Genomic DNA, 27544 nt, shown 5'->3' on the forward strand with positions numbered 1-27544 from the left:
TTGAGTTAAGAAAGGGTATTGCAGTATTTTCACATCAAATTTTGGTTAGAATTATGAAAAAGTATAATGGTTGGTTAAAATTCTACTCATGGTTCAAATTTTGGCTATATTTCCAAATATCCCCTCTTGTTTTGCTATTAAAAATTTTGTTTTGCTTTTGCAAAACAGTTTTTCGTTTTGTAGACACAAAAAATGGGTGAAAATGCATTTAATAGATTTTGTTTTTCTTTTTTTTTTTTTTTATGAAAATAAACTCAAAGACCAAAAAACGCAGAAAAATATTTAGCTTAAATTCTGTAGAAAATCAAATTGATGTTTCCTGTATTTTTCAAGAATAGTTTTGTTAGTGGAACTAGGTCATTTGGATCTGTTTGATACAGCCCTTTTCTTATGAGTCAAACAGATCTATTTTCAATCATATATGTTGTAGAACAAGACAACAATATAAAAGAATCTCTTTGAGGGTGTTTGTTTGACCTTCTTAGTGGAGCTGGACTAGACTACACTAATTGCTAGTGTAGTCTGATGTTTGGTATGCACAAAGATTAGGTTTAATGGGATTAGATCGTACTCACTAGGATTAAACCCCTTGCTAGGAGTTCTTAGCGAGGCATCCCAAAGACCCCTCGACTCGTAAGACCTCATGCGCTCCTGCGAGAGAGAACCTCGCTCATCCTATGAGAGAGTGTCATCGGCACCCTGCTCCCTCATCGTCGTCCTCCTCATCCTTATCTCAGCTGCATCCTACTTGCCCTCATCTGCTCCTCTTCTCTAGTAAACTTCAAATCCGACATTATTTCTTCGATTTGTTTTGCAGATCGTGATATTATTGGGCTTTATTTGATTTAGGTGTTTTGGGTTTAAGAAATTTTCAATAATAAACCTCTGCACTTGAACAAATTAGGGTTTTGATTTTTAGGGTCAAATTGAGATTAGAATTTGGGGTTTTCACATTTTATGCCATTTTCATGTTTCTTTGATTTGTAATTGTTGTTGTAAAGGGATGTTGCAGTAGCATCGCAACTGAATCTAATCGTTGTTTATAGCTTGCTTGTGGATCAAACAGTCATCCTGTTACTGAATCCTGCAGTGTTCTCCCAGAGCATCTATCCCCCAACTAGTCTTCTTTTGGTCGGGCAGTGTGAACTTAGTTAAAGTCTCGTCACTTGATACTGATGGCTCATGCAATTCCAGCCGTCCATATTTCATGGAACCTAAAAAATGAAGAAGAACATGTACACTCCGAGGACCATGTCCCTCTTCACTCCGAAGTCATCGTTCCCAGCTCTTCAATCTTCAATTCTTCACCCAACCATCACAAACTACTTCTTTCACTCCTCAATAACAATGTGACCCCATCACTAGCTTCAGATTGAACATGAGAAGTGAGTTGCATTTGTATTATTCATCTTTATGCTAAATTACTCAATTGTGATTGTGATGGCATTATGTTTGGTAATAGCTGCAGACAGGAAAATGAAAGTGGCTAAAGCTGCTTTCGATGCCAGTGTTGATGGTGGAATAACCTTCTTTGATACTGCTGAAGTGTACGGCTCCAGGGTGAGAAAAATGTCTTATAGTTCTTTCCATAAAATTTGTTGCAGTCAAAACAAATTCATCGTTATCTACTCTTGCAGGCTTCTTTTGGTGTTGTAAATTCTGAAACTCTACTAGGAAGGTACATTGTAGGAATTTTTTGTGCTGCATCACTCTTGTTTCAAGTCAACAGAGTACAGCTAATTGTCGTCGGTTTCTGTATTTTGAGGACATTAGTAGACTACTCTGAATTTCGCATAGATTTATCAAGGAAAGGAAACAGAAGGATCCAGGAGTAGAGGTTGTTGTCGCAACCAAATTCGCAACTTTGCCTTGGAGGCTGGGCCGTCAAAGTGTCATAGCTGCCCTCAAGGATTCCCTCAATCGCCTGGAACTTTCTTCTGTGGAACTGTATCAACTCCATTGGTATGTCCCTTATGAGCCTTTGCTTTTTGTATAAATACTAGTTTCTGCTAAGGTAACTGCAAAATCTTATCAAGTGTTTGTGTTATTTTTCAGGCCTGGAATATGGGGAAATGAAGGTTGTTCATAACTTCATATGTTACACCATTTACATTATTTACATTTTGTTTCTGAAGAGGTGTATTTGGGAAATCAATTTTCAGGGTATCTCGATGATCTTGGAGATGCTGTTGAGCAAGGCCTTGTGAAAGCTGTTGGTGTTTCCAACTACAGCCGTATAATTCGATCTTTTATCTATTTATTGTTGGTTAAAATTAGTAGTTCAAATCATGGAAAAAAAATTCAATCATAGATGCTCCTAAACAGAACATGACGTATAAAGTTTGTTATTTCAGAAAAGCGATTGCGTGAGGCACACGCAAAACTTCAAAAGAGAGGTATCCCACTAGTATCAAATCAAGTGAATTACAGCCTCATATACAGGGTACCAAGGGAGAATGGAGTGAAGTCTACCTGTGATGAACTTGGGATCACTTTGATTGCCTATTCGCCTATTGCTCAAGGTGAAGTTGGAACCTCGTGTTTTCTTACCATATTCTCATCATCACCCGATATGTTAGCTTAAAAGATATAATGTCTTTTTATTTTACAGTATTTAAGACCTCTCCGTGCGATCTTAAACATTGCCAAGTTAGGACTTGGGAGAAAGCATGCTTGCTCACTTTTCTCAGTCAGCCTTTTAATGTGAAATTTCGAATTTTTGAGTAATCCTTGTCAAGAAGTTCTAAACTTCAACTTTATGATCTTATTTATTTTATGTTTCATGATAGTTATGGACTTTAGTTGTGCACATAAAGACTCACCTTTCAGGCTATAACCTTCCAACTATATGCCTAAATGAAACAGTGAAGAAAATAAAATTCTGTACATCTTGTGCATTCATTTGCTTTATCTTTTCAGCATCTTGCTTGTATTTTTCTTTTGTTGAATTCAACTACCGCTTGGTAGTTGGCGAATGGTGATCTTGCATGGTAAAGGTAAAGCTTTAATGTGAATTCAACTGTCGCTGGATAATTGGCGAATGGCTGTAATACCTTACAAAAAATTCCAAACATCTGGTTTTCGGGTAAAATATTTAGTTTTTAACAAAACACAAGGGGATGTAGTTATTCTAAAACATTAAAAAAAAAAAAAAAAAAAAAATTGTGGATTGTTGATAAAAGATGTATGTTTGGATCTTATGTTATTACTTGAATCTTTGCACAACCCTGCTTAGAACGGTTACGGCCTTTAATTTTACTAGATTGGTTACCACAGTAGTCAACTTTGCCTGTCTGATCCAGGGTGAAGGAGATTAAGAAGATTGACATTCTACTATTTATGCATATGCAGGTGCTCTTACAGGAAAGTATACACCAGAAAATCCCCCAACTGGCCCTCGAAGACAGATTTATACTGAATTTCTTTCAAAGGTAAATCATAGTCAGTACTTTGAAAGCCTGCTAAACATTAAGTTCCAAATTGTTTTGCTAAAATATTGTTGTTATCTGCTGCTCCAATCTCTGCTGAACTGGATCAAGGAAATAGGAGAAACGTACATTAAAACAAACACACAGGTTTGTTGATGCTCTTTTAACCTTAACTAGCTTTTATCTTTTCCATATTAGAAGCCCTAAAGTTTTCATTTATGTGGAAGCATGGCTGAAAATATCCCCAAAAGTACAATATTTTAGTAGTTAATCCATTTTGGACCCTTTACGAGTATGAAACGCTTCATAGATACCGTTGCAACTTCCAGCTCATGCTGAAAGAAACTCTTTGTTTCACCATCTTTTAGACATGTAGTCCAACTCTTGGTAGTTTCATGTTTTCCGTTTAAGATCATTAAACTACATATTGATATATCAAGCAAGAATTCTGAAATGCAGAAATAATTGTTGGGGTATTAAAATGTGTAAATATATAGGTTGTTCTCTTTGCTGGGTTTTAATGCGAGTCGGGTTACTGTTAACAGGTAGTCCTAAACTTGTTGATAGCCCAGGACAACGTTGTGCCAATCCCGGGAACCAAAAACGAAGAACAGGCTGCAAAATTTGCAGGTGCACTTGGATGGCGGCTCAACAGTGAAGAAGTAGCCGAATTGCGCGCTTTGGCTACAGAGATAAAACCTGTTACTGGTTTCCCTGTTGAAAAATTTTAATTTCTTACACGAGCATCAAGGCTGTAAATTCTTCCATACAAAAATATGTACACACTTCACATCTAATGCAAATTTGACATATCTAATTTAAGAGTGATTGCAGGCTGACCATTGATATAGCAAATTTGACATATTTCAAATCTATAGCCACACTATAACTAGTAAGCGCAGTCACACTGTCACTGTGGTCTTAGAACAAGTTAATAAGCATTTCTTCATATGGAAACGATCCAGTCGGGGAACTAACATCAAACTGGTGACAATACTGTTTTCATTATCCTGCTTTTTAGTCTAACACTACATCAAACGCTTTACTAAGCTAGTCCAGCTTAATCTAGTCTAAGCCAATCCAGCTTAGTCCCTGAAGCTAGTCCAGTCTGAAACAGTCTGGTGCAACAAACGCACTATATGCTTTCGTTATGAAAGAATTACATCTGATCTATCAAAGTCGTCAATGCATAACAATCATGGTTAAACTTTTCTTAAATAAATATGGAATTATGAATCATGGGCTTTGTTGTGGACCACTAATAAAATGACAAGTGCTAAGCCAACCCTTCAACGATACGAGTCAGGTTACCCGCACATAAGAAATATGAACTTGATTTTGAACTTGTTTTTATACAAATCGGTTCCAACTCAGACAATTTTGAAAACTAAAATAAGAACTTTATTGCTTTACATCCAACCCAGTAATGGGGTCTAAATTCACGAGTCCAAAAATCTGTATGTTCACCCCTACCTCCTACTTCACTCCCCTACGTTAAGGTCTATTTTGTAATTTTGGAACAGGAGAAAAAATTAATAATAATTTGTTCGAAAAAATAAGTGTGTCCAGAGATGAATACTGGATGTAAATAGGGTCACTCATAGACAATAAGCTGCGGTGCAAGGTATTAAAGTGTCACGCCGCATGGATTACCACAAAGGTCAATTTTCTTAGACGGCTGCGCTCGTTCTACCAAGGGTTGAACAATATCTAAATTTTTGTATTTTAGTGATATTCTTTTTTATTTATAAATGAGGGATTTTAAGTTTAAATCTTGAAAGTGAAGAGTTCCAAAAAGCAAATTTAAATCTAAGGGTGCGTGGTAGCAAGGTTCTTTGAACTTTACCCAATATTTAGTTTTTGTCCCTAAACTATTTAGTTTCTCTTATCCTCCACCTTAATTCTATATTGCTTTAATGGTCCTTCCGTCAAATTGCCTTCTTTTCTGTCAAATTTAAGAGTATAGTGGTCTTTTCATACATAAAAAATTTAATTTACTAAAAAATATGAGAAGCGCTTGGCTCCTTCAGGTTAAGTCCCTCCGCAAAACACTTCGTGGCCTATTCACAGAATTTCATGTTTGTGATCGGAAACAATCATAATATAAATCACTATGTAAAGATCATCTTTGTAAATAAATCAATCAAAACTAAGATCATTTAATCAATTCTTAAGTATTTTTTATCATAAGCACGAATTTCCATGAATAAGTCACGATGTATTTTAAGGAATTTTAAGGAGGAGTTCTTCCTCAATCCTTGGATCCAAGTCATTCGCTTTAAAAAATTTATTTTCTTATTTTTGATGAAATTCCTATTTTATCTTTCAACTTAACGAAAATATTGATAAAGTTAATGAAAAAGACTATTAATGCAACAAATGACATAATTCAAGGATGCGAGAAACTATTGATAGAGTTATGGACAAAAATTAAACTAGTGATGTAAATCAGGAACTCTCTACAATTTAGCCCAAATCTAGTTATCCATATTTTCAAATACCGTTATTCAGTTGCCACTTCACACCCCGACTGAAGTAACGTAATAGGACTGTCTCACGGAGCAAGAAAGTACTATTAGAACGCGTAAAAAGCCAGTGTGGTAGTGGTACTGCTCTGCTGCTCCTCCAAAAACATGCATGGCCTTCATTGATGCAACATTACATTGACGTCGACCTATTGCTATTGCTCTAGGGCTACCATGATGCCTATTCCCTCGCCTGCATGTGCAACCAATTAATATTCCAGAATCTTGAGAGAGAGAGAGGATGGACAAATATCCCATCCACCATCTCTAAAGAAAATCTGATATCTCTCTCAGATTCCATCACTCATTTATGTGAAAGTCTCGGGTTCGCTATGCTACTTATACCTATTCCATGCTTACGAGAGATTTTTCAATGTGATCATCACGCGTCTTTATAGAAATAGTGGGTTATGTGTGTTAAAAGGTTAATAACTTAAAAATTAAAATTTTCCATCACTTATATAAAAACACATAGTGTACCATCTGTATTCCCGTCACAACTAAAAATTTCTCCATGCTTACACCAAATTTTAAAAAAAAAATATTGGGAAACTAAAACCAGCTGATGGGGTTGGAGATAAAAAGGAAGAGTAATGCTATTCTTACCACATTTTTTTACCATCTTAGGTGGCAGATGAGTTGGACAAGCTACATCATTTAATTTCAATTTTTTATTAATTAAAACGCTTAAATAATCTTATATAGAAGAAGGAGACTTCTCGTATACCACAATCATCATTTAATTGACAATCTTTTTATTAATTATTGATTAATATTTTGAAATTAAATGCTAAATAATTTAGATGATGTATCTGTCCACATCAGATGTGACATCCCAGCCCAGATTTTTCATACCGTAGGGGTGAAATGACGATTTTGCCCCTAATGGATAATGGTTGTTTGTGTGGTTGCTTTGAGTACTTGGTTGGCTGCATCTCAGCCACACATCCATCATCATTCTCATCACCCTCTCCTGTTAACCCTCTCTATCCCGTATCCCTGTCTCTCTCTCTCTTTCCCTCTCGCTTATTCATCAGTTTGTACGGACAAGAACCAAAGTGTTCGAAAATGTGGTAGATCAAGGAAGAAAACCATACATCCGTGCTCGTGAGGTTCTTAGGAGTTCAACCATACCCATTTTAGGTAAGGGAACCTTCGTTTTCACGTCGAACCCGAGATGCTTAATTCGGGGTACTATTCATGCACACGTAAATTCATGTGTTTTTGGGAATTTCAAGCTTGTAGGAAGCTTGGTGAGGTCCTTAGGTGTCTCGGGGTGGTTCGTTTGAAGGTTTTGGACGTCGGGATAGTGAGTTGCAGGTTTGGCCGGAGTTGGTGGAGTTTTTCCGGTGAGATTCCGTTGGTTTTAGTGCTTAAAAGTGGTAAGGATTTGTTCCTCTAGCTGTAAGCTTCATTTTGGTACCAATTTCGTGGAATTTGGGTTAAAAACGAGTGAGATATTAAGTTTAGAATTTTTCCCGGTTTTCCGGCGACAGCGACGGCGCCAGAGGTTAGCCGGAGAAGACGACGGAATATTCTATCAGTTTGGACGGACTATTCCTAACGGCGTTAGGTTAACTTTAACGGAATCTGTCAAAGTTAACGGAATATTCCTGACGGCGTTAACTAACGCCGTCAGTGTGCCAGGCACGTGCCTGCGCATAGGCGGCGCGTGTGGCCGTGCCTTGGCCGGCGCGTGTAGCCATGCCTTGGCCGGCGCGTGAGGGCGCATGAGGCATCGGAAAATTATTTTAAAAATATGGAGATGTGCGTGAGGTTGAGTAGATTACGTTGGTGTATTTATACACCCCATTTGAGCATTGTATGAGAAGTTATTACTAGTTTGGGTTATGTGCTTTAAATTAACGTTTTTATAGTTGTTTCGCATATAGGTGAGACCTATCCCGAGGACGAGCGCAGTCACTCGAGGCAAGGGGGTTACGACCCTTCTACATAGCAGTGAGTGAGCTTTTGGTTTTCTGTATATACCTATATACTTGTGTTTTTCCCAGAAAGTGAAATGAAGCGTTTATATGTTTTATATTCCATGCTTTGCGTTTTCCTAATTAATTATGCATTAGTAGTTGCGTATATATACATGTTTGGTGCTACGGACGCACAGGTAAGTGCCAGGTAAGTTGTGGTTTATGTTTATGTTTAGTAGTGAATTGAGATGCATAGAGAGCTCATAACATGCACCCCCGGTGTTAGTGCTCCCGCCCAGAGTAGGGCACAGTCCTTCACATGATGTTCACCTCCCACACCACACGCTCATCTTGGATCCAAGTTAGGTGCACAGTCCTATCGTACAGACCACTTTAGGTGGTTCCAACTCGTAGGTGACTCGCGATTATTCGCCCAGTCTTCACCTGATCGTAGCACTTGAGCGTATTTATTTACACCCAGTCCTGTCGTACAGACCACTTTAGGTGGTTTCGACTCGTGTGCAAGTAGAGTTAGTGAGTTGCTGATTTGAGCTCTAGATTCAGCCGTACAGGTTACGTTAGGTGACTCCGGCTGACAGATTATATGGCATTGATTTGGTATTACCTGAGTACTTGCATTTTATTTAGAGGCACTCGACATGGCATATTTCTGAGCATGAGTTATATATATGTGCATATTCTATTTTCTGGGAAACTATACAGGTTTTTACAATGAGGGGTTAGTACTTTTGATATTGAAATGATTTTGAAAAGCTTTGTTTTTGCTCACTCACACTTTCTGTTTTGCGCCCTTCCAGGTTCTAGTTTGGATAGCTCTGTTGGTGGCTCTCGAGGGATTCACGACATATCTGACAGATTATCACCAATGTAGGACTACCTCTGGGTGTGTTTATTTTAGCGTTTGTTCCCCGGACTGTACTAGGTCTTCCATGCTTTGAATATTGTTTTTCACACTTACGCTTGCACTTGTATGTTATCTACTTAGTGTATAGCTTGGTTTTTATTTATTCGTACTTTTATTATTCTTAGCTTCCGCACTGTGCACATGGTTACGTCACTCTCACGTGACAGCCAGCATGCCCTGACTTCGGTCGGGGTGTGTCAGTTTAGTATCAGAACATAGGTTTGGCAGTCTTGTACTTTTGTGAGTATTCTAATTGTTTTGGTGTCTTCTGTCAGAACTATGCCGCCTCGTAGAGAACCACGTCACTCTGCTGAGCCAAGTTTGCCCGATGTAGCTCAACTGGGGGAAGCTATCGCCACCGCTATTCAGTCGGCGCTCCGCCCTCCCCAGAGGACTCCTCTGGAGACTATGTACAATCTGAAGCTGGATAAGTTCGAGGACCATAAGGGTTTTGAGGGAGCGGAGCGGTGTCTAGAACATATTGAGAAGACCTTTCGTGTTCTGCATAATCAGGGGAATCTCCATGTTAAGAAGTAGGTTGAGACGACATCTTGGTTTTTAGGTAAGGATTCGGCATCCTGCTGGGAGCAGGAGGTCCGTCGTTTGTCCCCAGAGGAGAAGACTGATTGGGAGGTATTCAGAGAGCTGTTTAGGAGAAGGTTTGTGCCTCCTGAGTATATAGACCGCAAAAAGCAGGAATTCACGGAGTTTAGGCAGGGGAAGTTGAAGGCAAATGAGTATTACCGGAGGTTTACTGATTTGTCCCGTTATCATCCGAATATTGCTGGCAATCCGGCAGAGATGCTTCGTCATTTCCGTTTGGGTACTAAGAAGAAGTGGCGTTCTATGGCGACCACTACCCCTTGTGACACCTACCAGAAGTTCTATGAGATTCTGTTGAGGATTGAGGATTTCGAGAACATGCCCAGCGAGAGTGAGAAGGAAGAAAAAGATGGTAACCAGAGGAAAGATGACAAAGGCAAGGGTCAGGCATTGCTTGGACCTCACAAGACCCAGAGCTTCAAGCCGGGTAGAACCAGTTCTAGTTCTTCTAGTGATGGTTTAGTGTCACTGGTCAACGTTGTGGTGGTAGATTTGCTGGGGGTGCTAGAGGCCAAAGACAGGGTGATGTTGGTAAAGGAAGAGCTTCGGTTTGCCGCAGATGTAATAATCGACATTTTGGAAAGTGCAGGAGAGGCAGCGATGGTTGCTTCACTTGTGGGCAGATGGGACATCGGGCTGCAAATTGTCCCCACAGTCAGCAGAGGCCCCAGCAGACTTTCTTGCCACTACCTGCACCGATCCAGCAGGTTCCTAGTCCTGGTAGTTACGAGCAGACGAGTCGTTGTGGTGCCTATTACTATCAAGGCGATGTTGTTCCTTATGCCCCAAGACATTATCCATATCCCTAAGATCCATATTCTCAGAGTGGTTATCCCCAGTATTCTGGTGGTTATATATCGTATCCTCCAGTTCCAGCAGGTAGGTCTTAGTGGTACCAGGGAGGACAGCCTCAGCAGGGGGAGGTCGCTGCGAGTAGTGTGGGATCTTTGAGGCAGTCTAGTCAACCTAGTCAGGGGCGTAGTGCACAGAGTCGTGGTGGCCAAACGAGTAGAGGTCGTGGTGGACGGCAGCAGACCCAGTGGCATATTCATAATATCTATCTGCAAGATGCTCAAAATAATCCAGACTTGATCATGGGTACGTTAAATATCCTTGGTTATTTTGCTAGAGTATTAATTGATTGTGGTGCTACACATTCTGTGATTTCTCATATCTTTGCTCAAGTGACGCAACCTCACCCTACACATCTAGGGTATGATTTAGAGTTTGCTATGCCTAGAGGGGAGAGATGTATTATTGATTGTGTGTACCCAAGATGTCCAGTGATGGTGGAGAATGTTATTATGCCAACTGATCTTATCCCGTTAGATATTGTTAACTTTGATGTGATTTTGGGCACAAATTGGTTGCATTTCAATCGTGCCAATATTGATTGTTACGGGAAAATAGTTACCTTCCATCGTCCTGGATTACATGTGGTTACTTTTGTGGGTGAGCAGAGTAGGGTGAGACATGGGGTTATTTTTGCTATACGAGCGAAAAGGTTATTATCGAAAGGTTGTCAGGGATACTTAGCTCATGTGGTGTTAAACGATGATGCTCCTAGTAGTGTGGAGGATGTAAGGGTAGTCAGGCATTTTCCTGATGTTTTCCCTGAGGAATTACCTGGTTTGCCACCAGACAGAGACGTGGAGTTCACCATTGATTTGCTTCCAGGTACTAATCCTATATCTTTGACTCTTTACCGTATGGCTCCTGCTGAGTTGAGGGAATTGAAAGTTCAGTTGTAGGAATTAGTGGATAAGGGTTTTATTCAGCCAAGTACTTCACCTTGGGGAGCTCCAGTGTTGTTTGTGAGGAAGAAAGACGGAACTTTGAGGCTATGTATTGATTACCGGCAATTAAATCGGGTAACGATTAAAAACCGTTATCCATTATCACTTATTAATGATTTGTTTGATCAGCTTCGAGGTGCTTGTGTATTCTCTAAGATCGAGTTTAGGTCTGGATATTATTAGCTGAAGATTAGTAGGGAGGATGTCCCTAAGACAGCTTTCAGGACTCGTTATGGTCATTACGAGTTTCTGGTTATGCCATTTGGATTGACGAATGCTCCAGTTGCTTTTATGGATTTGATGAACCGAGTATTCCAGCCATATTTGGATAGATTTGTTATTGTCTTCATTGATGATATTCTGGTGTACTCTAAGTCTAAATCAGAGCATGTTCGACATCTTACTTTGGTGTTGAAAAGGTTGAGAGAACACCAATTGTATGCTAAGTTTAGCAAGTGTTAGTTCTGGTTAGATCAAGTAGCATTTTTGGGGCACGTTATTTCAGCTCAAGGTATCTTGGTGGATCCTTAAAAGGTGGTAGCTGTGGAGAAGTGTGAGCAACCACGAACCGTCAATGAGGTGAGGAGTTTCCTTGGTTTGGCAGGGTATTATCGACGGTTTGTGAATGATTTTTCTATGATTGCTTTACCACTGACGAGGCTAACGAGGAAAGATGTTAAATTTGAGTAGGATGATAATTGTGAGCAGAGTTTCCAGCAGTTGAAGTATTGTCTCACTTATGCACTTGTTTTGGCACTCCCGGACGATAGTGGTGATTTCGAGGTTTATAGTGATGCTTCCTTGAATGGTCTGGGATGTGTGTTGATGCAGCATGGTGGGGTAATTGCTTATGTTTCACGACAATTGAAACCTCATGAGTTGAATTACCCTACGCATGTTTTGGAGCTAGCGGCCATCATCTTTGCATTGAAGCTGTGGAGACATTATCTTTATGGAGAAAAATGCAAGATCTTTACTTATCATAAGAGTCTTCAGTATCTTTTCACACAGAAGGATCTTAATCTTCGTCAGTGGAGGTGGTTGGAACTGTTTAGTGATTATGATTGCACGATTGATTATCACCCTGGTCGTGCAAATGTGGTAGCTGATGCACTTAGCAAGAAGTCTCAGGGTCGTATCAATGCGTTGTTCGCTAGCCGTGTTCCTCTTCTGGCAGACTTAAGATCCACGGGAGTGAGGTTAGAGGCAGAAGATCAAGAGGTGGTTTTACTTGCTAATTTTCAAGTTAGGCCAATTTTAGTTGATCGTGTGCTTGAAGCCCAGGTAGCTAATGAAGAAACTCAAGAAATAATCCAAGCAAGGAATCAGGGGAAGAGGAAAGACCTCAGAGTTCGTGAATCGGATGGCATGCTTATGCAGGAGGGTAGGATGTTTGTGCCTAATAATTTGGATTTAAAGAAAGCAATTCTCTATGAAGCACATATCTTAACTTATGCTATGCATCCAGGAGCTACTAAAATGTATCATACCATTCGACCATTTTATTATTGGCCGGGTATGAAGAGGGAGATAGCTAAGTATGTGAGTAGGTGTGTTGTTTGCCAGCAAGTTAAAGCTGAAAGAAAGAAGTCGTTTGGGTTGTTGCAGCCGCTTCCCGTTCCAAAGTGGAAATGGGAAAACATTACTATGGATTTTGTGTACAAGCTTCCGCATACACATAATGGTTTTGATGGCATTTGGGTGATTGTTGATCGGCTTACTAAGTCAGCACATTTCATTCCAGTAAGGAATTAGGCCGATTAGTTGAGTTGTTCATCTCGAAGATCGTGAAGTACCATGGTGTTCCTGTGAGTATTGTCTCGGATCGTGACCCAAGATTTACTTCTAAATTTTAGGTGGCTTTTCAGGAAGCTTTGGGTACGAAGTTACTTTATAGTACGGCATATCATCATCAGACAGACGGACAGTCAGAGAGAACCATTCAGACGTTGGAGGATATGTTGAGATCTTCGGTATTATAGTTTGGTGATGCTTGGCATAAGCGGTTGGATTTAATGGAATTTGTCTACAACAACAGCTTTCATTCGAGTATCAGCCTGGCACCATTCGAGGCATTGTATGGTAGATCTTGTCGTACACCCTTGTGTTGGTCAGAGGTCGGAGAAAGAGTTTTGGTGGGCCCGGAGATTGTTGAGGAGACTACTCAAAATGTTCAGGTAATCAAGTCTAACCTGAAGGCGGCCTAGGATCAACAAAAGAGCTTGGCAGATCGGCATACTACTGACAGAGTGTTTAAGGTTGGCGATTTGGTGTTTCTGAAGCTTTCACCGTGAAGAGGTGTTGTACGGTTTGGAAAGAAAGGTAAACTGAGTCCCAGGTATATCGGACCGTACATGATCACTGAGCGAGTTGGTGAGGTAGCTTACAGGCTTGAGTTACCTTCTGAGCTGGCAAAAGTGCATAATGTTTTCCACGTGTCTAAAATATGAACAAAACAAAATATAGATGAAAAAAAAAAACAAATAATTAAAAAAAAAACACAAAGTAGAGATAGACACGCCTGGGCTTATTTTGGAATTCATCATGGACACACCTGGAAAAACCTTTTGGGTTGAACCCAACCCCAAACTCAGGTCCAATGGCATACAAAAACCAATGGGATGGATTGTAGCAGGATGCAGCTGGCATGCTATTATTAATATATTGTTGTTGGTTCCCCATGTCTCAACCCTAAAGATGCCCTCTCTTTTCTTTATTCCCTCGAGCCCAGAGCCGAACGACTCTCTATCTTGCCACATCTCTCCCATTTCTCTCATTTCTGATTGTGTTAAGAATCCCTAGGCCACTCTCTCTATAATATTAGAAATGTCTTATTTCTCTCAGCCTTCTTTCTCAAACAACACACATCATCGCCTTCACTCTTAGCTACTCCTCCACCATCTCTGTTTCTCAGACAACATACATCATCGCCTTCTCTCTCTCTCTCTCTCTCTCTCTCTCTCTTTCTCTCTCTTTCTCTCTTTCTCTCTCTCTCTCTCTTCAACAGATCCCCTTCTCTTTCTATAGTAAAACCCAGATCCCTTTTTCTTTCTGCAGTAAAACCCAACGGACGGATTATGTGTATTGTTCATCCTTGTATATTCTCAATCTACTTGGGTTCATTGATTAATGTTGGGTGCAAGAGTGTAGGTTTGAAGATTTGGGTTGTGGGTGGTGGATCGTGCGGATGCGAGGGCAGATTTGCAGAGAGAATCAGTTGCATCAACCAATACCTAGACTGCCGCCTAGCACCGCCTAAATCATTCCCATCTTACCTGAATGATTTAGCCCAAGTCGAATCGGGACTCCACCGCTGAGCGCCTAGGCGGCCGCCTAAATCCTTCTCGTCTTACCTGAATGATTTAGCCCAAATCGAATCGGGACTCCACCGCCGAGCGCCTAGGCGGCCGCCAAGGCCGATTTTTAGAACACTGCTTGGAACCTCCAACATAGAACGTATATTTAACATGCAACCCGTTCGGACATTCGAATCAAATATGAACATGAAAGACTCATTAAGTTTTATGAAAACCCTTTGAAAAACTATGCAACCCTTAAGACGTAATGTTCATCCTAAGTGAAATTACAATTATTAACTACAACAAGCGAACGCCAATTTCAAGGAACCTTCCAACCAAAATTGCATTAAATTACTTTTCTAAATATCCTAATGGTCGCGAATCAGTAAGACACTTAGATAATTCAAAACGGTGATTAATAATTCAAAACATGCATGCATAATATTATAAGTAAATTGAAAAGAAACTACATATTCTTGCTAAGGCTCAAGGTTTCGCCCTAGCAAAAGAAATTAGTTACGAACAATTATAAAACATAATATTATTAAGAACATGGAAAGAAAATAACTTGAAAATAAGCTTCAAAAGCTCTCTAAAGTAGTGTGCGTGTTCTCCTCCCCTTTCCTTCTCAAACCCAAATGGCTAAATATCTTTATTTATACTACTACGAAATAAAACCCTAAAAGGTCTTAGAATAAAACTAGGAAACATAATAAAATAATAAAACAGAAAATAAAAGGTTTCCTATTTGAACTAAAATTCGGACTTCTAAAAAAATCAGACTTTTGACCAACCAAATCAACTCCGATTTGGTCCCAAAATGTCCCTTTTAAAAGCTGAAGACGTCCTCTACAAATCCTCAGAAATAATTTTCCTCAAAATATGCCATCTTGGGCACCAAAATACCCAAGATGTCCAAAAACGTTAAACTAGAAAAGTTGCGCGCTAGGCCTTTATTTCGTTGCTACGGCCAAACGGCTTGGTAGAAAACTCTGAAACTTTGATAAAATCATCTTGAAAGACGCACGAACATCCTTAAATTGGAATCGCTCCAAAATTCATCCGTTTGGTTACTTTATGATCAAGAGGAAGTTGAATGTCCTACATTAGAAATATAACTCAAAGTATCAAAATCTTATTAAAATAATCAATAAATTATTATGAATATTAAGGTAAAATATATAGTAAAATACTGACTCATCATTAAGAAACAGGTAAACATGTAAACGGTTATGATTAAATGGGTACGTAATTATGGAAATGATTAACCATTTATAAAAGGTTATAAATATGAGTATAATTATTTAGGCAATTACCCAATAAATAGACGATTATGCGAATATAAACATAAACAATTATAAATAATAACCGCAGTTATTCCTCTATCATAACCGTTGCCCATCCCCACTTCACACCCCAACTAAAGTAACGTAATAGGCCACCCTCACTCACAGAGCCAGGAAGTGCTATTAGAACGCGTAAAAAGCCTGTGTGGTAGTGGTACTGCTGCTCCTCCTCCAAGAACATGCATGGTCTTGATTGATACAACATTACATTGACGTTGACCTATTGCTATTGCTCTGGGTTATCTTGATGCCCATTCCCTCGCCTGCATGTGCAACCAATTAATATTCCAGAATCTTAAGAGAGAGAGTCCATCCACCATCTCTAAAGAGAATCTGATCTCTCTCCTATATTCCTCACTCATTTACGTGACAGTCTCGCGATTCGCTACGCTACTTATACCTATGCCGTGCTTACACCAAATTAAAATAAATATTGGAAAATTAAAACCAGTTGATAAGGTTGGAGGTAAAAAGAATTCATGTGTCTCGCGGGGCAATGTAGCCTTCGAGCTAGTTTGGTATTACTATGATTTAAAAAAAAAAAAAACAAAAAAAAAAACTATTTTTGTTGTATTATGAAAAGAAACCGTTGTAAAATAAAGTTGTTCAGTGTCTGATTAGAATTCATTATAGCTTTTAAATGGCTCGTTTTGATGTGCTTTTAGCCTTTTAAAATGACTGAAAGTGCTTTTAGAGAAAATGTTGTTGGGTTCCAAAAACACTTAAAGTGTTTTCTGTAAGAAACATCAATTATGTGCTTCTTCCATGAAGCACTTTCAGTGTTCCAGGATTTATTTACATCTTTACTAAAGATTGGTTTTAAAAACATTTTTACTAAAAGCGTCATTTTAAAAGCACATCCAAATGAGCTGGAAGACTTTTCTACAGTTGAGGATCAACGATTCAGGAACAATAAAACATGGGCGTTGCTGCTGCTCTTATTTTGGCTTTGAAATGAACGCTCAATATTCATTCTAGTCATGGTTTTTTTAAGAAAAATTTTGGTATCAAAATTTAAAATTTTTTTGGTCGAAATAATCACAAAAATATTTTATGACAATGTAATGTGAAATTAATTATAAAAAAAAAAAGTTAACACAAACAAAAAATTGCACCCAATCAAATTATTGCATAAAATCATAAAAACTTTAAATTTAGAGATTCTACAATAAGGACTTACCTGTTAGAGGTACTATTCCTATAAATACCAAATTATCTAACCAAAACTTATCACAACTTCATCATCTATACACAGTTCACTCGTACTCAATTCACTCATTCTAGTACTGTTTTTGTGAAGAAAAAAAAATTAGTGTCAGAATCTGATTTTTTTTTTTTTTTTTGTTCAAATGTTCATAAAAATATATTACAATAATGTAACGTTAACATAAACAAAAAATGTACACCTAATCAAATTATCACATAAAATTGTAAAAACCTCAAATTTAGGGATTCTACTATAAGGACTCTCCCATTAGAGACAGTATTCCTTTAGAGACACAAAGATTTTCTTTAAGTTCTTAAATAAGTGCTCAAAGATGATGATATGAATTTTTAAATAGAGACTCTCGTTGAAGATGCTCTTCTCCGGCTTCTAACTTAGTAAGGCTGAACATCTGTAGTCTGCGCCAACTCAACTCAAGTGGGTGCGCTCAAAAGGTGTGGTGCTGTTCCACTTTCATTGCACAGTACAATACACGCATGCAAGTCTTATTAGGACCATCTTCTTTCTTCGTTTCTCTCAACTTATAAACTTCACAAAAATTATTTTTCCTTTCAAGTTTAGTCCACTTTGTTAGTCATGATTTTGGTTTTGAAAAAACATTCACCTAAATTGAAATAATGAAAGGGAATATAGCAAGAGATAGTGGCAATATTGCAAACATTGACCTTAAAATCCATTGACTTTATGTTTGTGGATCCAAAATTACAGTATTAATGGAAAAAAAAAAAAAAAAAACAGAGAAGATAGCTGGTGTCTAGCGTGTCACTAGCATTCCTCTTGACTTAGACAAATCATTTTTCAAAAAATGCTATTCGCAACAAAAATATTAAGTACGAATAATTATCCAACCTTTATGAGTGATTATAAATTGGTCCAATATTTCATAACAAAAAACACTCTAGCTATTTTTCCTGGTTGTTACGGTCTTTTTTTTCAATTCATTGCCTCTCGGGTTCAAACTTTTCTCACTATTCTTAGTGTAGTTTAGAATAGGGATATAATTTATATTCTTCTTGGTCATTATAGTCTTCTTCTTTAATTTGCTGCCTCTTGAGTTTAAACTTTTACCCGATTTTATATCTCCCAACTTGAAATTTTCAAACTTTCTCTTTCTTGTTGTTGTTGACGTCTTATTTTAATCTAAAACCTAACTCTTACCTTTCTTTCCTTTCTCTAATTCATGACTTGGTGAGCAAGACAACGACTTTCTGTTAAATTTAATATTCTAGACAATTCTATTGACCAAGCATGGGTGATGAGTCACAAGCGGAATATTCTAGGCAATTCTGTTGACCGACCCCCATATTTGAGTACAAGGTTTTCCAAAATAGACATTTTATAAGTTGAGGAACCTAAAACGGAGAAAAAGCCAATATTAAAGCCTAGATACAATTAAGCTACTGTTATAAATATGTAAAAGTTAGAGAGATAACTTTTACTAATGACAGGAGCGAGACATATGTAAAATATCACATTGTAATAATAACTCAAGTGAATGACAAATAAAAATGGGAGGAATGGATAATGTTATTGATCTTTCTTTCCTTCCGTTTGCTGTATGTTTTTCTATAAGTTTTCTCTGTATTGAAAGCATACGAAGTGCTCTATTTATAGAGCAACTCCAAACTGATGCATTAACTGCACATTGAAGTTTACAACACTTCCTTTGACAATACAACCTCCATGCATTTCCAAATTCAATTTCACTTTTCATGGGCATTGAAAACTCTACCAAGGCACTGTGGGCATTCACTACCCATCAACATTTTCAACAGCTACAATTTTATTCTATATATTAGCTATACATTTTTTTATTTAGGAAAAGGAAAAGTATTTATACAATTAACTATATTTCGCACCTTTCATGTTGATTTTTAAAATGGGTCACGAGGTTTCAATTTTCTCATATTGCCCTTTAAGGTTTGAAATGGAATCAATTTACGTTTTTTGTCTTTATTAAATTGATGACATGGTGAGCATGAACTCCATAACTCGATTGACATGTAAACCACATTTGCATCACATCGTCTAAAAAACTCATCAATTTAATAGATAATTAGACATTCAAATGTACAAAAAATGTAAATTGACAATTTCAACATTTTATGGGGCACTGTGAGAAAATTAAAACCTCATGATCCAATTTAAAAAGGGAATTGTTATTGGCACTCCAAAATTCTCATTCTATACTCCAAACTTTCTATATTTAGAAAGAAAAATACACTTGTAAGGAGTATAGAATGAGATTTTTGGAGTGCCAATAACACTTCCCTTTAAAAATCACATCAAATCTTGAAGGTGTAAAATGTAACTAGCCCTACACGATTCGATTTGGTGAATAGAATCTTTGAAGATTCCAAAATTCTCACAATTTTCCACACTTATTGATGAAGTTGTGTTTCTCCAAACAAAAAAAAAGAAGGACTTTGTTATAATATGATGTTGACATCAAAATAAACATGGTAAAAAAGCAAAACAAGAAAAGAAAAAAAAAATTAGTTTTGGCTCCAATCATCTTCTATTATGACATTTGATGTATCGGTCGTGTGGCCGACACTAAAATGGGTCACGATGTTTCAATTTTCTCATATTGCCCTTAAAGGTTTGAAATGGAATCAATTTACATATTTTGTCTTTATTAAATGATGACATGGCGAGCATGCGGTTGATATGTAAACCACATTTGCATCAAATCATCTAAAAAACTCATCAAATTAATAGATAATTAGAATTTCAAATATACACTTACATAATTTCAACATTTTAAGGAGCAACGTCAAAAAATTAAAACCTCATGACCTAATTTAAAAATCACATCAAATCTTGAAGGTGTAAAATGCAATTAGCCCTACACGTTTCAATTTGGTGAATAGAATCTTTGAAGATTCTCACAGCTTTCCACACTTATTGATGACGTTGTGTTTCGCAAAAAATAAAATATGAATGAAGTTGTTATAACATGGTGTTCACATTAAAATAAACATGGTAAAAAAGAAAAAGAAGAAAAATAATTATTCGTTTCAGTTTTGACTCCAACCATCTCCTATGTTGATACTCAAAATTTTGAGTCCATTGTTTTATTCTCTAACGCAAGGACTCAAACTTTTAGACTCATATTTTTTTGGAGAAAAAACCAAAACACATAAAATTTTCATATTTTAGACCCAAATATAAAAATAGGAGATGCTCTTAGAAGCACAAATTGAGGAAATTTTTTTCAATGTGTCAGGAACACTACTTAGTACACAAAGTATTATAATATAAATGATTGGAAATTGTTTTTTTTTCCTTCAAATTTCCAACAAATTGTATTATAACATTTGATGTACCGATCATGTGGCCGACACCTAAAAATCTCTCCAAATCGTGAGCGTAAAAATCCTTATACTAAACCTTAATTATGACACTAGCATAGTAAAGGAGCACAAAACTAAACCGTTCCAAACCTATGTGTGGGGGCAAACAAGGGTGGGAAATTGGGAATCACATATAAGACGTTATAATTTCAAAATTTTAAAAAGTCAGGGCACTATATAAACGACAAGCACCCAACCCACGGAAGAACCAACATTCTGGCGCACAACTCACAAACAAAACTCTCTCCGCGGTTTCGCCGACCTCCCCTTCCTTCCTCACAAACCCTAATTTTTCTTCCTTCTCCCGGCTCAGAAATTCGATTTGTATCAGCTTTTCGCTTTTTCTTCTCAGCACACCCTGCTTTTTCCTCCACTCACCCGCCCGCTCTCGTCGTCTTCCTCGCCGATTAAAGGTACTTTTTGCACTCACGCCCATGTGTTTGTAATTTTGTTTTGTTCTTGTTCGTGGTTAGAGAGGATGAATTTTAGGTCAACTGTACTTCAATCACTTGGAACTTCGAATTTCTTTGGTGTATGATTTTTTGTTCAATTCAATTTTATCTTGTATGTTCCATTTTTTCTTTTTCCCTTGATTTTGATTGGATAAATCATAAATTGTACTACTTCAATTTTTTTAGTTTGTAACTTTGTGTTGTTATTTATCGATGTTCCTTGTGTTTGATGGATTGATTGCGCGCATATGACGTATGAATTTTGATTGTTTTTGCTTTTTTAGTTTACTTTTTTTGTTGCTAAATTATTTGTCTTTACGCTCTGGAATGCATACATACAAAAACATATTCACTTACATGTCCTTATGTTGTAAGTATACGTGCACACGCATATGTACGTACATGGGTAAAATTTACTACTTCAAGAAGACAGCGGATATCTTATGATTCAACGTTGTCTTGGAAACCAGAGTGTTGGACTCAAATTATTAATGTATTTGTTACTTATTTTTTTGTAACTTAGGTTTGATGGACTTAGACAATTCGAGTGGTGGAGTGGATGTTGAAGTGATGGATAATCTGAAGGAGCCTCTGTTGAAGCCTTTGGATATTGATAACAAAGATAAAAGAATTAGAACAGTGAAGTTTAAAATAGGGGATATCGAGTGTGCATCTTGTGCAACTACCATTGAATCTGTGTTGGGAAAGCTTGATGGGATCAAGAGTGCAACAGTGTCGCCCATTGAAGGCCAAGCTGCAGTCAATTATATACCAGAGCTCATTAATGTGAGTCAAGTTTAAGGACTTCTCTAAGATGCTATTTTTTCGCCTTTCTTCAAAAAACTCATCTTTTAAAAAAAATTCAATAACATTTGTTAGACACGATTACCAAACCAAAGTTTTTCAGTAGTGTATTGGTGTGCCTTGTGGATACTTAGCATATGATGTCTTTTTATGTTAGGCAAGAAAAATTAAGGAAGCTGTAGAAGATGCTGGTTTCCCTGTTTCTGAATTTCCAGAACAAGACGTAGCAGTATGCCGACTGAGGATAAAAGGAATGGCGTGCACCAGCTGCTCCGAGTCTGTTGAGTGCGCTCTTCGAATGGTCGATGGAGTCAAAAATGCAGTTGTTGGTCTAGCCCTTGAAGAAGCAAAGGTTCACTTTGATCCCAACCTCACTGATACTAGTTGCATTATTCAAGCAATTGAAGATGCTGGCTTTGGGGTTGAACTGGTTAGTTCTGGGAATGATGTCAGCAAACTTCATCTAAAACTTGAAGGAGTTGATTCTCCAGAGGATATGACTATTGTCCGATCCTCCGTTGAATCAGTTGAAGGAGTAAGTAATGTTGAAGTCGACTTGGCAGAGAAGAAGGTGACTATTACCTATGATTCAGACTTCACAGGTCCAAGATCTCTTATACGTTGTATTGAAGAAGCTGGCCTTGAATCCAAGGTGTACCAGGTAAGCTTGTATGTTCCTCCAAGACCAAGAGAAGCTGAGCGGAAACATGAGATTCAGATGTACAGGAACCAGTTTTTCCTTAGCTGCCTATTTTCCGTTCCTATATTTTTATTCTCAATGGTGCTTCCGATGCTTCCTCCTTATGGAAACTGGTTAGACTACAAGGTTCACAATATGCTCACTGTAGGGATGCTTTTAAGATGGATTCTTTGCACACCAGTGCAGTTCATTGTTGGCCGGAGGTATTTAATTTGTATATTTCTATTCTTGTTCTTGTCATGAGTTTTGTAGCAACAACTTGTGAATCAATTACTTAAAGGGGCAAATACTAAATATTGATTTTGGATTTCCTGTCAGGTTCTATGTTGGATCATATCATGCGTTGAGACGTAGATCAGCTAATATGGATGTTCTTGTTGCACTGGGCACCAATGTTGCTTATTTTTACTCTGTCTATATTGCAATAAAAGCATTTGCTTTGGATAAATTTGAAGGGCAAGATTTCTTTGAAACTAGCTCTATGTTGATATCCTTTATACTCTTGGGAAAGTACTTAGAAGTTCTGGCTAAAGGGAAGACATCTGATGCTTTGGCGAAGCTGACAGACCTTGCTCCTGATACGGCTTTTCTGTTGTCATTAGATGACGATGACAATGTTATCTCAGAGATCGAAATCAGCACTCAACTTATTCAAAAAAATGATATACTTAAGGTTGCTCCGGGGGCAAAAGTTCCTGTTGATGGGATTGTAGTTCGTGGTCACAGCTATGTGAATGAGAGTATGATCACAGGAGAGGCAACACCCATTTCTAAAAAACTTGGTGACAAGGTAGTACATCTTTGACTCTTCTTGGTTCTGCAGCATCTAAAGAAAAATTCTAAGTTCCATTTTTCTTTCGTTTTCATGCATAGGTAATTGGTGGCACTATGAATGAGAATGGATGCTTACTGGTGAAGGCAACTCATGTTGGTTCGGAGACTGCACTTTCCCAAATAGTTCAACTTGTTGAAGCTGCACAGCTTGCCAGAGCACCTGTTCAGAAACTAGCTGACCAGATTTCAAAGTTTTTTGTTCCAACGGTGAGTTTTTTCCTTTAATCCTCAAACTTTCCATGTTGCATTACTGCTTCGTATAAGGTAAATTACTGAGTACTTTGTTTAGCTATATTTACCTGCTTTTCTAAAATTTGTAATTTCATCAGGTGAAGTTTTATGTGCTTGTTTCCCATCATACTTTTACCAAAAAGAAAATTAAAACTGATAATTGGATATGGAAAAGTATTCAAGGCACGTAGCTGCATCTGACTGTCAGCAGGATGCTTGTTCTTAATGAAAATGCCGTTATTAATTTAAAAGATCAGTAGCCTATATTCTTTTAAGGTTTCTTGTCATTTCATTTCCTTTATATGTCTTTGGCTTCTTTCCTTTTCTTTTGGCCAGTTTTCTGCTTTTGAGCTTTTTATCCAATAACTTTCGAGTTTTTTTTTTTCTGCCTCAAAAATCATATTTTGTTTAAAGTTGAATTTTGTTGCTTGACAAATTGGGTAATTGGTAGCTGGAGGCAAAGTACACCACGTATTATGACAAATTTTCAATTGCATGATTGATTCTTTTTTCTTTCCTACATCAGGTTGTCATTGTAGCATTCTTGACATGGCTTGGATGGTTCATCCCTGGAGAATTTGGTCTTTTCCCAGAAAACTGGATACCAAAAGGCATGGATAAATTTGAGCTGGCATTACAATTTGGTATCTCAGTATTAGTGGTTGCTTGCCCTTGTGCCTTGGGACTAGCAACCCCTACGGCAGTAATGGTTGCAACAGGGAAGGGTGCTTCGCAAGGTGTTCTTATCAAGGGTGGAAATGCACTCGAAAAGGCTCATAAGGTAAGACAACCTTATCCTGGGAAACAAATTGCTTTTCAATTCAGAATCTGGGTTTTCAACTTTTCATGCGTTTTATTTTCATGTTTTTTTGCTGGTGTAGCTTCATTATACTTGTTCCTACTTACTTTTCCTTCCGAGGACATCGAAAACCTGTTTGTTTTGGTATTAGGAAAAGAAAGTTACTGATTAGATACTATCTATATGGCTGAGGGTGCAAGTGTAGTCCGTTTTCTCGTCTTTCCTTCGTTATGAAGTTGCTCTCCTCGTATTGGTCTGGTCATTTTGTATTATGACCTATGCTACCAACATAGTTTATGTTGATGTTCCATAATATAACAAGTTATGCACTTCATTTCTGACCAGTGAAACACTCTGCCTCCGTTCTGTCAATGTTTAGGTTCTTGACATAAAACTAAATGCAATCTATGTCATTGGGTATGAAGGATGTTCTTTCTGTATGTATTGGGATTGAACATGCAACTATCATTTCATAGTTGGTATCTCTCATATGACTCTTTGGTTCTGGACAATTGGTGGCTGTATGCACCTTGTCCATGTCAGCAAGCCATACTCGCCAAGTTTTAGAACCCCATTTCTTGTAGATAACAGCTCTCACTGAGGGAGAGTTCTCCTCAACTCCTTTTCTGATAACAAGGCTAATAATTGTTTCGTTCTTTTTGTTTTGTTTTTTTTTTTTTTTTTTTTTTTTTCCTTTCTAAAATTAAAAGTTGAACAAATGGTACCTAAGTCGTGAAGGTTGATACATTTGTTACCATTTGACACTTTATTGATGTCTGGACGTTTACTGGCATGTGTTTGATCCCTGCAGGTGAAAACAGTTGTCTTTGATAAAACAGGAACTCTGACAGTTGGGAAACCCGTGGTAGTCAATGCAGTGCTCTTCTCCAGTTACTCAATGGAGGAGTTCTGTGCTGTCTCTATTGCCACAGAGGTTGGTGCTTATATTTCAAATTTGTACATTAAAAGCTTCATTTGCGTAGTTGCATTAAAAATGTTAGTGTTTGTAGAGTAGTTAGGATGAGATAAGTCACTGTATATGCTATCATAAAATTGTTTTGTCAATCATGCTAACATTCCTCTATCTGAGAAATCTGTAGGCAAATAGTGAACACCCAATAGCGAAATCGGTGGTGGAGCATGCTAAGAGGCTGCTAAAGACGTTTGGATCAACTGAACATGTGATGGAGGCTAAGGATTTTGAGGTGCACACAGGAGCTGGTGTTAGTGGAAGAGTTGGTGACAAAATGGTTTTGGTTGGGAACAAGAGACTCATGCGGCATAATAATGTCCAGGTTGGTTCTGAGGTTGAGAAATATGTTTCAGAACACGAGAATCTGGCTCAAACATGTGTGTTGGTTGCCGTTGATGGAAAGATTGCCGGGTCGTTTGCTGTAACTGATCCAGTGAAGCCAGAGGCTGCGCGGGTCATCTCTTATCTTCACTCGATGAACATTACTAGCATCATGGTTACTGGTGATAACTGGGCTACAGCAGCAGCCATCGCAAAGGAGGTTGGCATTGATAAGGTGTATGCTGAGACGGATCCACTGGGAAAAGCTGATAGAATCAAAGAATTGCAGGTACGATTATGAAATATGTGGTGTGAATAAATTACAATACCCAGCTACACACGCTGTTTTATTCTGTTTTTGATGCAGATTCAAATGACTTATCTAAATTAAACTGATATTTTAAAGAAATTTTCGAACATTATTTCTATATTAAGTTTGTTTAGCCATTTCTAACAGTTAACTGAAATTGGCTGCAGATGAAAGGAATGGCGGTGGCAATGGTGGGAGATGGAATCAATGACTCTCCAGCTTTGGTTGCAGCAGATGTTGGCATGGCAATTGGTGCTGGCACCGACGTCGCTATAGAAGCCGCTGATATAGTTCTGATGAAGAGCAACTTGGAAGATGTAGTTACAGCCATAGATCTCTCCAGAAAAACTATGTCACGAATTCGATTGAATTATGTCTGGGCCCTGGGCTACAATATCCTCGGCATGCCAGTCGCAGCTGGAGTCTTGTTCCCTTTCACTGGAATTCGACTACCACCGTGGCTTGCCGGTGCATGTATGGCTGCTTCATCTCTCAGCGTGGTCTGTTCTTCTCTCTTGTTGCAGTCATATAAGAAGCCTTTGCATATTCAGAGCGTCTCCAACGGCAAGTTTGCGTGACGGTGTACGTACGTCTGACTAGTTTTCAACCTCCTTTTGTTGCTTCCCTTCTTCGTTGTTGCAGCAATGCATTTGTGATCGCATTAATAATTATCCGAAGAAGGTTCAACTAGAGCTTGGTTGTATGTAAACGCTGTAATAAACGCCGATTTAGTCCCCGAATTATTCAAAGTAAAAAATTAGGTCGACTATTTTTGTTGAACACTTTAAAAGCTGTCAATTTCGTTTATACTTTTATATTTGAAGCAATTATATTATTATTTTTTTGTCAATTTAAGACATACATAGGACACCCTTTAGAGGAAAAATTGTCATCTTCTCATTCATAAGCCCTTAATGTTACCTCTAGGTTGCGGATCTAACTGCCAATTTGCTACTTAGTACCACGGTCTGGTTCCTTGAATAAATTGTTGTTTTAGTTCCAAATTATTCAAAGTAAAAATTAGATCGTTAAACTATTTTTCTTAAACACTTTAAAAGCTGCCAATTTCATCTCTACTTTTATATTCGAAGCAATTATATTAATTTTTTGTCAATTTGAGTTGTACACAAACATCCTTTAGAGAAAATATCATCATTTTCTCATTGATAAACTCTTAACGTTACCTCTAGGTTGTGAATCTAATTGCCAATTTACTACTTAGTACTACGGTCTAGTGGTATTCCTCTTCCCTTATAAATGAGAGACACGAGGTTCGATTCTCGCCAAAGATGAATTTGAACCACATTATTGATAGTCCATTGTGAGGCTAAGTCCATCTCCACCCCCTTCCCCCTTAGTATAGATATTGTTAAAAAAAAAAAAATTTAGGAAAAAGAAAATGGTCAATTTACCCTCCAAATGTAACTTCATACATTATTTTTCAAAAAGATCCTTAAACTCATTGAAAACTGACAAATCTATCCCCTGAAGTGTACCATGTGCAATTCACATGACTTCAATTGAAAGAAAATTAAAAAGAATAGCTTTGAATCTAAAAGTATAGATGAGCCACTTAGTAATACGGTCTAGTGGTATTCATTTTTACTTGTAAGTGAGAGGTCTTAGGTTCAATTCTCGCCAAAGGTGAATTTAAATCACATTATTGCTAGCCCATTGTGAGTATAAGCCTAT

At 37.8% G+C, this 27544-nt stretch overlaps 2 protein-coding genes across 2 annotated transcripts; both read left to right on the top strand.

Annotated features, from left to right (window-relative positions):
• The first annotated feature begins 603 nt into the window (after positions 1–603).
• On the top strand, positions 604–4256 carry LOC137742933 (putative oxidoreductase At1g06690, chloroplastic). The gene is made up of 9 exons (XM_068482869.2): positions 604–1560; positions 1638–1678; positions 1798–1962; positions 2056–2078; positions 2163–2234; positions 2355–2522; positions 3352–3430; positions 3512–3575; positions 3974–4256. The coding sequence occupies exons 1-9, from the start codon at positions 1414–1416 to the stop codon at positions 4157–4159; spliced, it is 945 nt and encodes a 314-aa protein (XP_068338970.2). The 5' UTR covers positions 604–1413; the 3' UTR covers positions 4160–4256.
• Positions 4257–20629: 16373 nt separating this feature from the next.
• On the top strand, positions 20630–26634 carry LOC137742034 (copper-transporting ATPase HMA4). Its single transcript, XM_068481766.2, has 9 exons — positions 20630–20841; positions 21404–21666; positions 21842–22587; positions 22703–23174; positions 23258–23425; positions 23976–24230; positions 25060–25182; positions 25349–25831; positions 26020–26634. Exons 2-9 carry the CDS (start codon positions 21409–21411, stop codon positions 26428–26430), a joined length of 2916 nt encoding a protein of 971 aa, XP_068337867.1. The 5' UTR covers positions 20630–20841; positions 21404–21408; the 3' UTR covers positions 26431–26634.
• Positions 26635–27544: the final 910 nt, after the last annotated feature.

Source organism: Pyrus communis, chromosome 11 (genome assembly GCF_041283825.1).
Source record: "Pyrus communis isolate YQ-2024b chromosome 11, ASM4128382v1, whole genome shotgun sequence".
NCBI lineage: Eukaryota > Viridiplantae > Streptophyta > Magnoliopsida > Rosales > Rosaceae > Pyrus > Pyrus communis.